Below are 14,696 nucleotides of genomic sequence, written 5' to 3'. Positions count from 1 at the left end.
CTTAATCTATTTATATATGAAAATTTGGAAGATTTTATTTGAAGAAAGTGGCTCTGCTGGTTTTCTAGTACAACTCCCTTATGTAAGGGAAAACCAAGGCCACAAAAAAACCAAGTGATTTGGCCAAAGATTGAAAATACAGCTAGTTGGTCGGATGACATGGACTGCATCTTAGGTATTCAAAATTTTCTCTGGGCTTGTGACTGATGTATTTCAGGATGTCCCAGTAAGTCAGGTCTCTAGTAGGAAAACCAAAAACCCCTCATAGTTTACCAGTAGTGTTTGCCAATTTCTGTAGTATAAATGCTCCCATCATGGCTGATTTCAGGTAGCCAATGTGATATCACTGAAAGCCAAGTTAGGAAAAGATGCACATAATTGCCTTAGGACCTGATGCCAGCACTGGATCTCTCTGCAGATTCATGCTTGTCTAGGTATTACAACATGGTGAATGTTACTCATAACATCTTAGAAGAACACTAAGCTTTTGAAAGGAGAAATGTGGCTATTGTTTGTAATAGTTTTTATATTGTCCTTATGTAAGGACAAATAATCCAGGTAATTCTTACATTTCCTATGTTTTTTAATAAAACAATGTACTCATAGAGGCACCAAAAATGAGGTCAGTCCTGCCCCAATCCTACAAGAAAGTGTGAGAAATGTTTATGAGTAGGTTAATCTGCTAGAGTAGACATTAGAAAGTAGATGCTCTTACTCTGTTAAAAAATGTTTAGCTGGAAAAAAAAAAATCTGTCAGAGTTGACAGATATTTAACTCTGAACTTTTATTTTTCCCCTCATTTTAAGTTCTCAAGGGTCTAAATCTCAGGATAATGGAACCTATACTTCACAGACTTTTGTCAAACGAGAACACTGCCCTGAGTGGTGAATGGTTGAGCAGGCATACAGTCCCTGATTTTTACCAGGTGGGGTGGAACTCACAGCCAACCCGAGCCGTGATCTTTGAAGACTGTGCTGTCCCTGCGGCCAACAGAATTGGAAAGGAGGGGCAGGGCTTCCTCATCGCCATGAAAGGACTGAACGGAGGGAGGATCAATGTTGGTGAGAACATGAAATGATAGGGCAGGGAGGGCAGTGGGCTGGGGCAAGCAGCACCATCCTTCCGGCTCAGCTGAAGTGTTGACACTCTTCCTTTCTAGCTTCCTGTTCTCTGGGGGCTGCTCATGCTTCAGTCATCCTCACCCGAGACCACCTCAATGTCCGGAAGCAGTTTGGAGAGCCTCTGGCCAGTAAGCAGGTAACTGTCCAGGTGTCTCTGCATTTGCTTCCCACTCTGCATAAGACCTGCTCTGTGGCCCACGTTCTTCGGGAGAGTGGGGAGTTCTGCCCCCATCTTAGCCAGAACTCATGCTCTGTTTCCATCAGTAACCTTTTTCCAGAGGTAATAGTGAAGTGCACGGCAAGTGAAGTAGACTTGGAACTTATAAGGTGGTACATTTTTCTTGTAGAAGAGGCAGGAGGCTGTGAAGTTTAGCATCACTGAGAAAAGGGACCTCAGAGAAGCCCCAGATCATGTGCTGCTCTAAGCCTACCTATCTTGTCTGGCTCTCTTCTCCCCTTTTGCTTCAGTACCTGCAATTCAAACTGGCCGATATGGCGACAAGGCTGGTGGCCTCACGACTGCTGATCCGCAGTGCGGCCATGGCTCTGCAGGAGGAGCGGGAAGATGCAGTGGCCCTGTGCTCCATGGCCAAGCTCTTTGCCACCGATGAATGTTTTGCTGTAAGTGACCATGCCCTGTTTCTCCTGGGTGAATAGGGAGCAGCTGTTAGGGCCAGGGGTGTTGAGAGCCTTAAGTCAACTGCCGAGATGCTGGAGGGATGGCCTTGGGGCGTAAGGATACAAGTTAACTCCTGAGAGCCTCCATGTGCTCTCTCGTAGCTGGCCTTTTACCTATTCCGTGCCATTGCACACTTCATTCTGTCCCTGTCCTTTGGTTGTGTTCTAGGTGGGACCTACCTTTGGAAGAAGGTTCAGAGCAACCCAATGCCTCTTTGAATGTCAGTGGCAAAACTACTGGGGTCGCCAAAAAATATATACACATGACTTGTATTAATCTTTTGTTTTCGGTATATATTGACTATTACAAGTTTAATGGTTTTTTTCCTTTCTTAAACTGTGTATACATTTTTTTGGCACCCTCTGTATTTCCACATTGAGGCTGTGTTGCCACTAGATGGCACCTTAGCTTCATAGAATCCCAGCCAAGGTGATTGCCGGTAGCTTTTCCCTGCAGACAATGAGTCAGAAAGGCAGCAGTGTGTCTCGCCTTTCTGATGGGAACTGACAAGTTAAGTAGGTGAACTTCTCTTGTTGACTCTGACCACGGAGAACACGAGGCCCCTCTTTGGCTTGGCTGGTCATCTGTAGGTTCTTGTTTCTCATAGTGGGTTATAGCAGGCTGCCAGATTGGGAGCTAGGGTAAGAAGAGCAAAGCTACTTGTTCCAGTCTTCCTGAAATCAGAGGTTCCTGATCCCTGTGTCCCTGCAGATCTGCAACCAGGCCCTGCAGATGCACGGAGGCTATGGCTACCTGAAGGACTATGCTGTGCAGCAGTATGTGCGCGACTCCAGGGTCCATCAAATCCTAGAAGGTGAACATCATTCTCTTTCTTTCAGAACAGTTCCAGGAGCCCCACTTGCCCCAGCCTGTCTGTCCCCATGCTGATGTGTTTTCAGGGTTCCACCAGGCCCTGTCTGTCTTTGGCTTCCTTCTCCTCTGTCCTTTGCCCTCCTGACCCTGTTCTGGAAGGGACTGTTGGTGCTATACGCAGAGCACTAGCCTGGGCGTCAGGAGGCTCTACTTGGTCCTGGGAGTAAGAAGTCATCGATTCACTCCACTTCTGCTCTTTTTCTTTGTAAATTTTAGAGAAGGCTCAAACTGAGATAATATATGAGAAAAATTTTGAAAACTACAGCAGTGATTATTCTTTACTGTTTTGAAGTACTTGGTCCTCAGGAATCCCAAAACTTCTATATACAGTAATTTATAGGTCAAATGTGAGCCAATTTGATCACCAGCTGCCTCTGCAAATTGATTATCACAGCCAGATGGTCTAAAAGATACCTCTGTCGATATTGGATTGCTAATGGGTTTTTCAGTAAAATAAATCAGTATATGGGTATTTTGTCTGATGTTCCAGCTAGCATAAGTAGCTGGGGTTGTTATGCTATAAGAAAAGCAGATGGGGCAAAGGTTCAGCTAAGTGATTTTCAGTAAAATAATGTGGGGTAGCTTTAATGGGACATAGTTGGAGAAGCCTGTGAGCACGGGCCTCCCTGCTGCCTTCAAAGCATCCTTCTCAAAACTGAGCACACATCAGACCACTTAGAAGGCTTGTGAAAACATTGCTGGGCCCCATCCCCAGAGTTTCTGACTCAGTGGGTCTTGGGTGGGCCTGAGAATTTGCATCGCTAACAAGTTTTCAAGTGAGACTACTGCTGTTTGTCTGAGAACCACACTCTGAGACTCACTGCTCTGGTGTTGTGTTCAAACCACAGGCTTCTAAAGCTTAGTCTCTGCTTTCTGCTGCAAACCTCATGCCTAAAATATGTTTGTAAGCTCAAGTGCTAGTGCTCAAATTAATTCCCTATAGTCTTACTCCTTCTGCTCCTCTTGCAATTGCTTTTTCACCCAGTATTATGAGTGTAAGAAACTTCACCTTCATTGTACCTCTCTGTCTTTTAACCCTATTAGAACAAATAAGAAGAGCTAGATACGTTTATGAGGTGTGATCAGAAACTATGGTGAATGTTTAAATAAAAAAAAACTTACTATAGTAAAAGACACATTGCTTTTAATCCCCCTCAAAATACTCCCCCTTGCTTCGAACACACTTATCCCATCATTCTTGCCACTTTCTGAACCAGTTCTGGAAGTCCTTTTGTGAGTATCTTTAGTTGTGCTGTCATGGCTGCCTCCATGTCCTGAATCATTTTGACTTTGGGGAAGAGCCAGAAGTCACAGGGTGCCAGATCCAGTGAATAAAGTAGATGAGGACACACCGTAATGTTTTTATTTGACAGAAATTGCCATATCAGATGCAATTTGTGACACGAAGCCTTTCCGTTGTGACCACGAAATACAGTGAATGCTTCTGCCAAGTGCCATCCAATGGAAAGGCAGGGATCTTTAGTACAGAAAGTGGCCCATCGAACATTAGTAACAGTGTGTGACAAGTTTCAACTTGTTCGGTGCAGTCAATCAGGTGTGAGCTACGGTTGAGAAAAGATGTGTTTTAAAGTGTGTCGTAAATCATCCTCCATCATGACAACGCTTTGTGTCACACATCGCTTCTGGTACAGCGAGTTCTGTCAATAAAAACGTTACAGTGTGTCCTCATTCATCTCATTTACCGGATCTGGCACCGTGCAACTTCTGGCTCTTCCCTAAAGTCAAAATGATTCAGGACATTGAGGCAGCCACAACAGCACAACCAAAGACACTCATGAAAGAGAGCTTCCAGAACTGCTTCAGAAAGTGGCAAGAGCGATGGGATAAGTGTGTGCAAAGCGAGGGGGAGTATTCTGAGGGGGGTTAATGGCAATGCGTTTTTTACCGTAATAATTTTTTTCTTATTTAAACATTCACCTTAGTTTTTTATCACACCTTGTATGTCAGGCTACACCATCATCTACTTGTGGAAAAATTGGGGCGCTGGTTTTTATCACTTTGTTTCATCATGGTCTTTGTTATTAAATAAATCTGAAATTTTAGATTTGATTTTACTTGAGATGTGTGATTACTCATCCCTTATGGGAGTTCATATTTCTCTTTGCATTAAAGGCCATTGTCAAAATGAAGCAGGCAATTGACCCCCTCTTTTCAGGGAAAATATTTTTGTTTTTTCTTTAAAATTGAGTTTTCTGGCTACTAAATAAATTGGTTTATTGTTGAAAATTATAAAATATAGGAAAAGTAAAAAAAAAAAATTCCTCATGATTCCACATCAAGAATTAATACTTTGGACTCCATTTTTTTTAAAGACACATTTATTCCATGTCACGATCAGATTATTATATTTAGCAATCAAAAGCAGCATGGGTGCAAAAAAAAAAACTACATTAAAACCCTTTGTTGGAATGCTTTCTACTTTCCACAGAACAAAAACTAAAATAATCTGTTATACAATTAGTCATAAATACAGTCCTTGAGTTTTTGCCCATACACATGAGTACTGTCTAAAACATGTCTTCTTTGTAGCAGCGAGGCCCTGCCACCACTGTGCTTGGCTGAGTTCACAAATCTGTTGTAACCTATAGCTTCCCTGTCACGTCTCTGGCTCTCCCGTCCTGCTAAGCTTTGTTTCCTGGCAGTAATTAAAACCTGCTGCCTCTGCCATAGCTACTGGCTGCTGCTGGAACCGCCATAGCCAGCTTGGTTTTGTGGTTTGGCAAAGTATTGGCCTCCACCACCATAGGGCCAAAACTTCTACCTCCAAAGTTTCCTCATTTCATGGGATCAAAATTTGAAAATTGATTGTTGTAATTGCCAAAATTGTTGTAGTTTCCACCACCTCCAAAATTGCTTCCATCATTAGCAAATCTGTTGCAGCCATCCCCACTGCCACCGTATCCTCCACCATTACAACTGCCACCAAAGCCACCTCGAGCACTGAAGTTTCCTCCGCGACCAAAGTTGTCATCCCCACCAAAACCACCTCCTGACCACCACTGAAGTTTCCAGAACCACGTCGACCTCTTTGGCTGGATGAAGCACCAGCCATCTTCTGCTTAGACAGGGCTTTCCTTACTTCACAATTGTGGCCATTCGTAGTGTGGTATTTCTTCTGAATGACAATTTTGTCTACAGAGGCATGGTCATCAAAGGTTGCAAAAGCAAAGCCTCTCTTCTCGCCACTGCCTTGGTCAGTCACGATTTCAGTCACTTCAATTTTCCCACAGTGTTCAAAATCATCTCTTAGGTGATGTTCTGCAGTGTCTTCTTTAATACCATCAGCAAAAATCTTTTTCACAGTTAAGTGGGCACCAGGTCTTTAAGAATCTTCTCTTGAGACAGCCCTCTTTGGTCCCACAACTCTTCCATCCACCTTGTGTGGCCTTGCGTTCATGGCTGCATCCACTCCCGCCAGTGGCATAGGTGACAAACCCAAAGCCTGTGGAGCGCTTGGTGTTTGGGTCTCTCATCACCACACAGTCTGTGAGCATTTCCCGTTGCTCAAGATGGCTCCTCAGACTCTCATCGGTTGTTTCAAAGCTCAAACCCCCGATGAAGAGCTTCCGCAGCTGTTCAGGCTCTTTGGGAGACTCTGCCTCAGACAGGACAGCTGTGTGAGGGGAGATTTAGCAATGCTTACTTGGCGGTGTCCATGGACAGCAAGGTTGGTCTCCTTAAGTCCGAAAATACCTCCCTTTGGTCTTTATGCTTTTGTAAGTATGTTTTTTAAAAATAGAATTATACTATATACCATTTTATATTGCTTTTTGGTTTTTTGTTTGTTTCTTTTACCTAAAATAAGCATTTTTACCATCAGGAGAATTTTTTGTTTTTTCTTTTTTTTAAGTAAGTTTATTCCTCACTTTCTGACATTTTTCTGTACTTTGAAGAGAAGTCTGTGATAATCCCATCCCTCGCAAGGGTGAAAGCACCAGTTGTAATTTGCATCCATGAGCTAGGCCTGGAGCACTCTGGTCAGAGCTTTACTGAGCGCCCAGACTGCACACTGAATCCTTCATTCTTGCTTGTTCTTTCAGGCAGCAATGAAGTGATGAGGATGCTGATCTCGCGTAGCCTGCTTCAGGAGTAGCACCCACGCTTGGTGTTCTGCTGTGCTGTTTAATGTGCCACTCGAATTGTATTGGATGGCTCCATGTGGACGATTCTGTTACAAATGAATCATGGATTAGATCTACGGATGGCACTCTTCCAGGTGGACCCTTCACTCTGTGTGCTGGCAGCAGAGTCAGCTGTAGGACCGGGACAGAGTCCTCAGAACTGGAGGAGCTGCTGTGTTGGGGGTGTCACAAGAGGACGTACTGTCTTGTTTTCCTGATGCAGAAAGGTGACCAATGAAGATGCACCACCAAACCACAATCCTCTCAAATCCACGTCGTTTTGATTTGTCTGCATTTTGCTGATTCCCCAGATCCTCTTCCCGGCGTCTGGGTGCTTCCATGGAGGCTTTTTCCTCATTATAAAGCAAAGGTGTGAGAAAAGAGCAATGGAGAGAAAATGTCCTCTTACCTTTTTCTGTCCTCTGCACCTCAGCTAAAGATGCAGAAGGTTCTGTGGGCCATGCTTCCTTTGTAGCACAGCTCAGAATATAGGTCATGATCAAATGAGTATTAGGAAAACTTTGCTCCTAAGCTGTAATTTAAAGTGTACCTGCACTTCTCAGCTACCTGAATATCAAGGGCTGGGGTTATCTGGAACTTTGAATATTTGTTGTTGTTTTCTTTTTTAGAAGCATGTGGTCTGGAATGGTATTCAACGTTTTTTATAACCCTTCCTGGTAAATACTTTATTTTTTTCTACCTGTGTTTTTTCTTTTTTGAAGTTACTCCTCTTTTTAAATGTTTTTAATCACTGCATTGATAAAACTTACCCCTTTCTGTACCATCCCAAGTTCTACTAAAGTTTTTATCTTTCTAATTAAGCCTTTACAACTATTTAAAATTTTTTTATTATATTTAATTAAACATTTAACTAGATTTTGGAATAATAATAAAAAACCTCTCCTTGACCAAAATGACTTTTCAAAAATAGGCCCGTTAAATTACTAATAGCTTTGCAAACCAAGCATTGTTTATGATTTATAAAAGTAGATTTAAAGTAATATTCAAATATGGAGACTTTTCAGAGAACCCTGTTATAAATGATCATTACATTACTCTGTCCTCTCACCTCTATAGAGAAAATATCCAAGATATTTTGTTAACTACACATCAGTGTTTAGAGAGACCAATATGTGCATCTTTAGCTATGACAAATATTTTATTTTGTAAATGCATACTTTCTGCAAGGAACTGTGCTGGGCACTGCTACAGGGTGTGGGTATACTATAAAGTGTAAAATGTGTTTCTGCCTTCAAAGGCCTTATTTAATAGCTGTAGTGCAAGGTAATGATAGGTCTGTAGAAGAGAGAATGAGCTGGAAAGAGAGATAAAATAGGAAGGGATTCAGGGAAATTGTAGGAATTCAAATTAAGCTTTTATGAAAATGTATAATATTTAAAAAGAACCAAGAATGTCAGTTTCAGACAGGAAAGAACCAGGAACAGGAAAAGTACAGAATCTATGTGGGAGCTGTTTACGCTTGTTTAATTGTGCTTTGGGGGTTGGCGAGGGAAAGAAAGAAAATGTAAGTTGAATCTTTAGGGCAAGTCATGAAAGCCAAGGTTTGGGTTTTTATTTCCCAAGTAGTGGAGAGCTACTTAAAAAACAGAAAGTTTTTAATGAGGAAGATATGATGAAATTAATCTATTCATAAGAACATTCTGGAATGCATGTGTGGGATGAATATGAGTGGGAAAGACATACCCAATCAATAGATTCTTGAAGTAATTAAGGTATGAGGCAATTAGAACTCGGAAGGTAAAAGGAAAGAGTAGATGTGAGCAAAAACAGACCCGTGCTTAGAATGTCCACTGTGAACATGAAGGCCTCCTGGTAATTGGGCTGCTTTCTGGCATCCTGATTATTTTTCTTGGCTACCTTTACACTTTGACAGTTCAAATGACCTTTTAATAAGACACTTCTTATATCTTTGTCAGATTTACCAAATACTGGACTTTCTTGTTTTAAAGACAATTTTTTTTCTTTCTTTAAACCACCCAATTAATTTTCAAAGAGAACTGCTTTCAAAGCTTCATTTACATTGATACATTAGAGAGCCTTGACCAAATCCTGTGATTATATGTAATTAACTATTTGCAGAAATCTAGTCTCATTTAATTTAATTAGTTTTATAAGTTTTGCTAATTCTCGCATAACACTGTGTCAGACTTTCTCTAGTATCAACATTATTCTGAAATTTGGATCAATTGCTTGATTACTTTTATTATAAAGAAAATAGAAGAATTTTTCTTGTTAATTTTTGTTTTAAATTTAATTTTATTAAATTTATTGTGGAATTGTTAAGTTAGAATTGTTGGAGTTAAGGGTGGCCAAAGAGAATTTTAACAACATCTAATCCCACACTGTCAACCATATTCCCCATAACTTTCATGTCTGTTTCTGGAAATGGCCTTAGTCACTGTCCCTTTGCTCCTTCTGTTGTTCCCACTAAAATCTTTTCCAATGTCTTGCCAGTTTATGACCATTTGGAATTTAAACCACAGTCCACTTGCACTTGTTTGCTGCTCTGAATCCCTCCCTCACCCCCCAATCTCTGCTTCTTCCTTCTGTCAAATAACTACCTGTTACTCAAAAGAGCTCTCTGGACCCCATGCCAGGTGATTGCTCACTCAGAGGGCACTCCGGTTCAACTTCCAGTTTCCCTCTTAAGGGAAAAATCCAGCATATTTTCTTTCCTATGAGAAAGCTGTGTTCCAGAATTGCTTTTCCCAAGAATTATCTGCAATTTATCTTATCCACTCTTATGCATTTGTGGCACATCGTTGGTTGATTGGCATGTACTATACCCACCATTTTGTATTGGCTGTCAGAGGACCTGCCATCTCTTCAGTAAGAATAGTGGCAGCAGTTTTGGGGCAGGTTTCAGGCATAGCTGATGTGTTAGTGGGTTGTTGATCTTCTAAATATTTAGTATTTACATAGCTGAAAAATTGTTTTCACTCCTATTCTCCAACCTGACACGGGTTTCTGGTCCTTCTCTAGACTCGAACTACTTGTCCCAATGTAGATTCTCTGCTCTGCTGTTGACCAGGAAATGTCCTTAATTGAGGAGAATCAGTGTGATGTGACCGGAACCTCACACTTACATTTTTATAATATTTAAGGGATATCTTTGGGCAAAAAGAAGAGTACTACCTCTCTCTTGCCGTCAGTTTTTTCTTAGATATGAACACTTCGATGGGTGTTTTTCTTGGACACTTATATAAACCAAAATTCAGCTTCACCTAAATTATACATGTTATGATGGCCATGATTTATATGTACCGAGGATCCAACTATGTCCATTTTAATCTCTAGATCCTTCATTTCCTAAAACCACAGGTCAGAAATAAGTATATAGGCCCATCTTCTGAAGCATCTAAGCATGTAGTCCTTTATGATCTGATAACTATTTTTATTACTATCATCTTTTGTGAGCAAAATTAGCATGCATGATGTCCTCAAGGGCAAAGTAGCAGTATGAGAAGTTTGTGGCAAAGCTTAATGCAATTTCTATCACAAGCCTATTAAAGCAAGTCTGCTTCCTTAGCCTAAGGGAAGATGAATCATTTCACAAAGATCAAAGTTTATTTTTCTAAATGGCTGTTTTTTTCCCCCGAGTCATTAAAGACAGTCCCTGGCCGCTTCCTGATCCCCAAATGTGCCTTCTTTTCCTGACGTTGTTGTTTCCCTTGATTCAGGAGTACTCTGTTAAGGTGCTGCCTAAATTATGTATTCACTCAACTAATAACTTACTGAGAGCCTATAACGTGCCAGGTAATGTGCTAGCTGACTAGCTACTGTCCCTGTTGTCAGGAGACAGTTGTAAAAAAAGTAAATAGACAAAGAAAATCACTTAAATTTTGATAAGTGATATAAAGGAAACAAAGGATTGGGAAAGAGAAAATGGGGGAGGGAGGCAGGGAGGGAGCTAGTTTGGAAATAGAATAGTTTACAGATGAGACCCAAAGAGTTGGCCATTTGAAGAGTGGGAGAATGTTCCAGATCTGGGAGGTAGCATGTGTAACACCCCCAACTCAGAAAAAAAGACTTATGTGTGCGAAGAAGTGAAACAGATTTGAATGGCTAAAGGGAAGTAATGAGAGTCATGGGTGAGACAGGCAGTAACCAGGGTCTGAGAATAAGGGGACAAAGCCTACACAAATTAGTGGGGTCTGGTTATCCAGAAAGCAGACTGGCATGTGTTATGATGATTATCAAACAAGTCACCCAGAATTTTTTGTTTTTAACCCAGGCCCAAATCAGCTCTTGGTGGTCCTGCAGAGACCCAGCTGTGGGCCTTTTGGGGAAGACAAGGCATTTGGATTTTTATTCTCAGTGCTCTGAGCAAATGTCAGACAGGATCTTATAGGAAGGAGTGAGACTGTTTGATCAATGTTTTAAGATTCTTTCTGTTTTGTGGAGAATAGACTGAAGGAGGACAGGCATCAAGGTAAGGAAGAATAAAAGTAGTCTTCATTTCCCTATGTTTTGATATTTCACTTTAAGGGAACTTGAGTTTCCAATTTTGGGTTATAGATAACAAGAGAAAAGAAAAACTGAGAAAATGCCCTCCTCACTTTCTCCCTGCCTGCATTGCATCTCTTTCTTCCTTCTTTCCTTCTTACTGAGTACTGTGTTTCCCTGAAAATAAGACCTAGCCAGACAATCAGCTCTAATGCGTCTTTTGGAGCAGAAGTTAATATAAGACCCGGTCTCACTTTATTATAATATAAGACCAGGTCTTATGTAATATAATGTAATATAAGACTGGGTCTTATATTAATTTTTGCTCCAAAAGACACGTTAGATCTGATTACCGCTAGGTCTTATTTTCAGGGAAACAAGGTAATAGCTATGGATGCACAGCATTTCTATTACTTTTCAACTTACTTTGAACGCTCCACAGAACATTAAGCTAAAATAAATATTTAAGAAACTGTGTTCTTAAATTGCAATTAGATTGTAAACAATCCAGATACTAAGAGGATGAGATTTTGTTTGCACATTGAATAGGTTAAAATGTATTTTTTTTTAAAAAAAAGCATGAGGTAGAAATGAGCTATCAAGCCACGAAAAGACATGGAAGAAACTGAAATGCATATCACTACATGAAAGAAGCCAATCTGAAAAGGCTACATACTATATGAGGCCAATTATATGACATCTTGGTAAAGGAAAAACTATGGAGACAGTAAAAAGATCAGTACTTGCCAGGGGTTAGGGGTGAGGAAAGCATAAACAGGTGAAGCACAGAGGATTTTTAGGCCAGTGAAAATACTCTATGATAGTATAATGTTGGATACATGTCATTAAACATTGTTCCAACACTAGAATATATAACACCAAGAGTGAATCCTAATGTAAACTATGGACTTTGGGTGATTATGATGTATTAATGTAGGTTCATCGATTGTAACATGTACCACTCTGCTGGGGTATGTTGTTAGTGGAGGAGGGCAGGGGGTGTATAGGAAGTCTTGGTGCCATCTCAATTTTGATGTGAACCTAATAAGGAAAAAAAACAAAACAAAAAAACCCTTAAATAAAAAGCATGATGTGAGGGGCTCAAAGTTCTTAAATCCTTCCTGATGAACACTTTCAGAATTCTTTTTATCTGAGGTTTTATTTGTTTTTGAGTTGTTGAGTCTTTTTGGATAGTAACCACTACATCACTGAATAGATTTATCCAGGGCTCTAATCTAGGCCACTAATCTGGTGCCACAAGTTGGATTTTTAACTTTTCAAAAACTTTATCTTTGATATTTATATTAATTTTTCCATTAGATTTAACTAATTCCTGGAAACAACTTATATTCCCCTAACAAATGTGAACTCTTAAAATAGGCCTCTTATTATTAAGAATTTGGGTAATTTAGAAACTTGGGAAATTAATAAGAACTCAATTTGAAGTTTTGACTAAAAGACAAAGATTTTTTACATAGAACTCTCCTGACCTGACAATTACTTCTTTACAAGCACTTATTTTCCTGGATCGGGGAAGTTGGTTGGGAATAGAGTATCTCCTGGTGTGCTGAGAGACTAACTCTTGCATTTTCACCTGAAACTGATATGTGTGTGTGTGTGTGTGTGTGTGTGTGTGTGTAATAAATGCTGTTTGAAGGAAATGTTGGCACTTGTCATGGCGTGGGAAGAGAAGTTGGGTTAGAGACACAAAAATGCTTAAATTTGATTCCTGCCGTGAAAGAATTCATCACATCACTTGCTCTGGGTGGGATCAGATCCCTCTGTCCTGAGTGCCACGTGCTGCTCCCAATGAGCATGGGTGATCAGGTCCACACAGCTGCTCTGGTAGGCAACCTGTTCTAGGAGCTCGAAGGACAGAAGGATGTGGGCTCCAGTGGCAAACCCTCCCAGAGCTGAGACAGCCCCGCTAGCTCTCATCCACCCTTTCCAACCTGTCCTGGGTTCTCGCCTTTTCTGACTGGGAACTATCTGTTTAGGAACTATTCCCAAACAGAACTAACCCCCCTTGCTCCACCCCCAGCCCCATAGGCTCCCAGAACCCCCTTCCCTACTTGGAACAGGAATTCTGTCTCCTCAAATGTTAGCATGTGAACCTCAGCGATAATTGAATCCTTTTCCTCCATACAAATGAATGCAATTTGGTTTAGGGTTTTGTAGCTTATCCGTGGACAACTCAGATCTACCCACAGCCAGTTCTTTTCCAATGCCACCAATTCTTTGGTAGGTCCCTTGTACTACATATAAACCTGATGTCAACCCCATTTCTGTGGAGAGCTCTAGGTACCAGATTGCATACATTCCTGGGCATGTGGGATCTGCCTTGTAAGCCTGCTGCCCAAAACTCACCAGAACATAGCTGTTCTTCCCTTCTGCACCCATGTGCCCACAGGCATGTTCACTGAAGCAGGGAAGCTGCAGCCTTCTTTGTGCTGGTAGCCGCTTTTATTTCCCAACCCATTTCCCTTTGAAAAAACCTCGAGTAGCCATTGTTTTTGGCAGTGTTGTTCCCACTAAGGACTGCCTGATACGGTTTAGAACTGCCTTTGGCAACTTGTTTCCTTTTTTAAAACAATTTTTATGTTATAAAACTTACATATGTAAATAGGTATGTCAAATAGTTTCATAAGGCTGTTAATGACAATCTGTAGCCCTCTCTCCCCATTGTTCTGCAGAGTCATTTTTTAAAGCTTTCATCTATTCTAGTCATTATCATCAGATTTCAAAACAACATGCTTAAATTCTTATTTATTTTTAATTTTAATTTATTCACTTCTTGATATGAAAAAATTAGAATTTAGGGCTCCTGCACCCCTTCTACTCAGCCACATAGTCTTTTTCTCTACCTATCTTCCTAGTACAGTTGTATCATGATTTTGGGTTAAATCAATGTTTAGTTGTACATTAATATATGTCTTATTTATAGCTGAGCCTCTTGTTTATAGTATTCTATGGTGTCCTTTCTTGTACAACAATACTTTATTTTTGGAAATCTTGAGTCTTCTCCCATTTGACAGTAGAGATACCGGGTAAGTCAGAATTAATAAATATCTGTCTATATTCCAGACTGAAATAATATATTTTCATCCCACAATGCAGTCATAATGCTAATATAAAATAATATTATAATAATATAATACAATATACTTAGTAATACTAATGTAAATGTTAATATAATTAGTGCTGATAATACTAATTATTATTAATATAAAAATAATGCTACTGTGTTTCCCCAAAAATAAGACCTAGCCGGACAATCAGCTTTAATGCATCTTTTGGAGCAAAAATTAATATAAGACCTGGTCTTATATTATAGTAAAATAAGACCAGGTATTATATTACATAACATTATAATATAACATAATATAATATAATATAATATCGGGTCTTTCATTA

General features: G+C 40.2%; 1 protein-coding gene and 1 pseudogene across 2 annotated transcripts in view; one reads left to right on the top strand and one right to left on the bottom strand.

Moving 5' to 3' along the window:
* Positions 1 to 7,729, top strand: part of ACAD8 (acyl-CoA dehydrogenase family member 8) — a 31,821-nt gene extending 24,092 nt beyond the window's left edge. The window contains exons 7-11 of one of the 2 annotated variants that reach the window (XM_019718833.3): positions 926 to 1,061; positions 1,160 to 1,257; positions 1,590 to 1,742; positions 2,512 to 2,614; positions 6,735 to 7,729. In XM_019718833.3, coding sequence (XP_019574392.3) covers positions 926 to 1,061; positions 1,160 to 1,257; positions 1,590 to 1,742; positions 2,512 to 2,614; positions 6,735 to 6,787 — 543 coding nt within the window. In that variant the 3' untranslated portion in view covers positions 6,788 to 7,729. The remainder of the gene's footprint in view (positions 1 to 925; positions 1,062 to 1,159; positions 1,258 to 1,589; positions 1,743 to 2,511; positions 2,615 to 6,734) is intronic. The other variant, XM_074321294.2, reaches the window with a different exon arrangement.
* LOC109438773 (heterogeneous nuclear ribonucleoprotein A1-like) lies at positions 5,340 to 6,608 on the bottom strand (annotated as a pseudogene).
* Positions 7,730 to 14,696: the final 6,967 nt, after the last annotated feature.

This window comes from Rhinolophus sinicus, chromosome 9, assembly GCF_057876585.1.
Source record: "Rhinolophus sinicus isolate RSI-liver-muscle chromosome 9, RSI-T2T, whole genome shotgun sequence".
NCBI lineage: Eukaryota > Metazoa > Chordata > Mammalia > Chiroptera > Rhinolophidae > Rhinolophus > Rhinolophus sinicus.
This window is presented reverse-complemented; position numbering and strand designations above follow the sequence as displayed.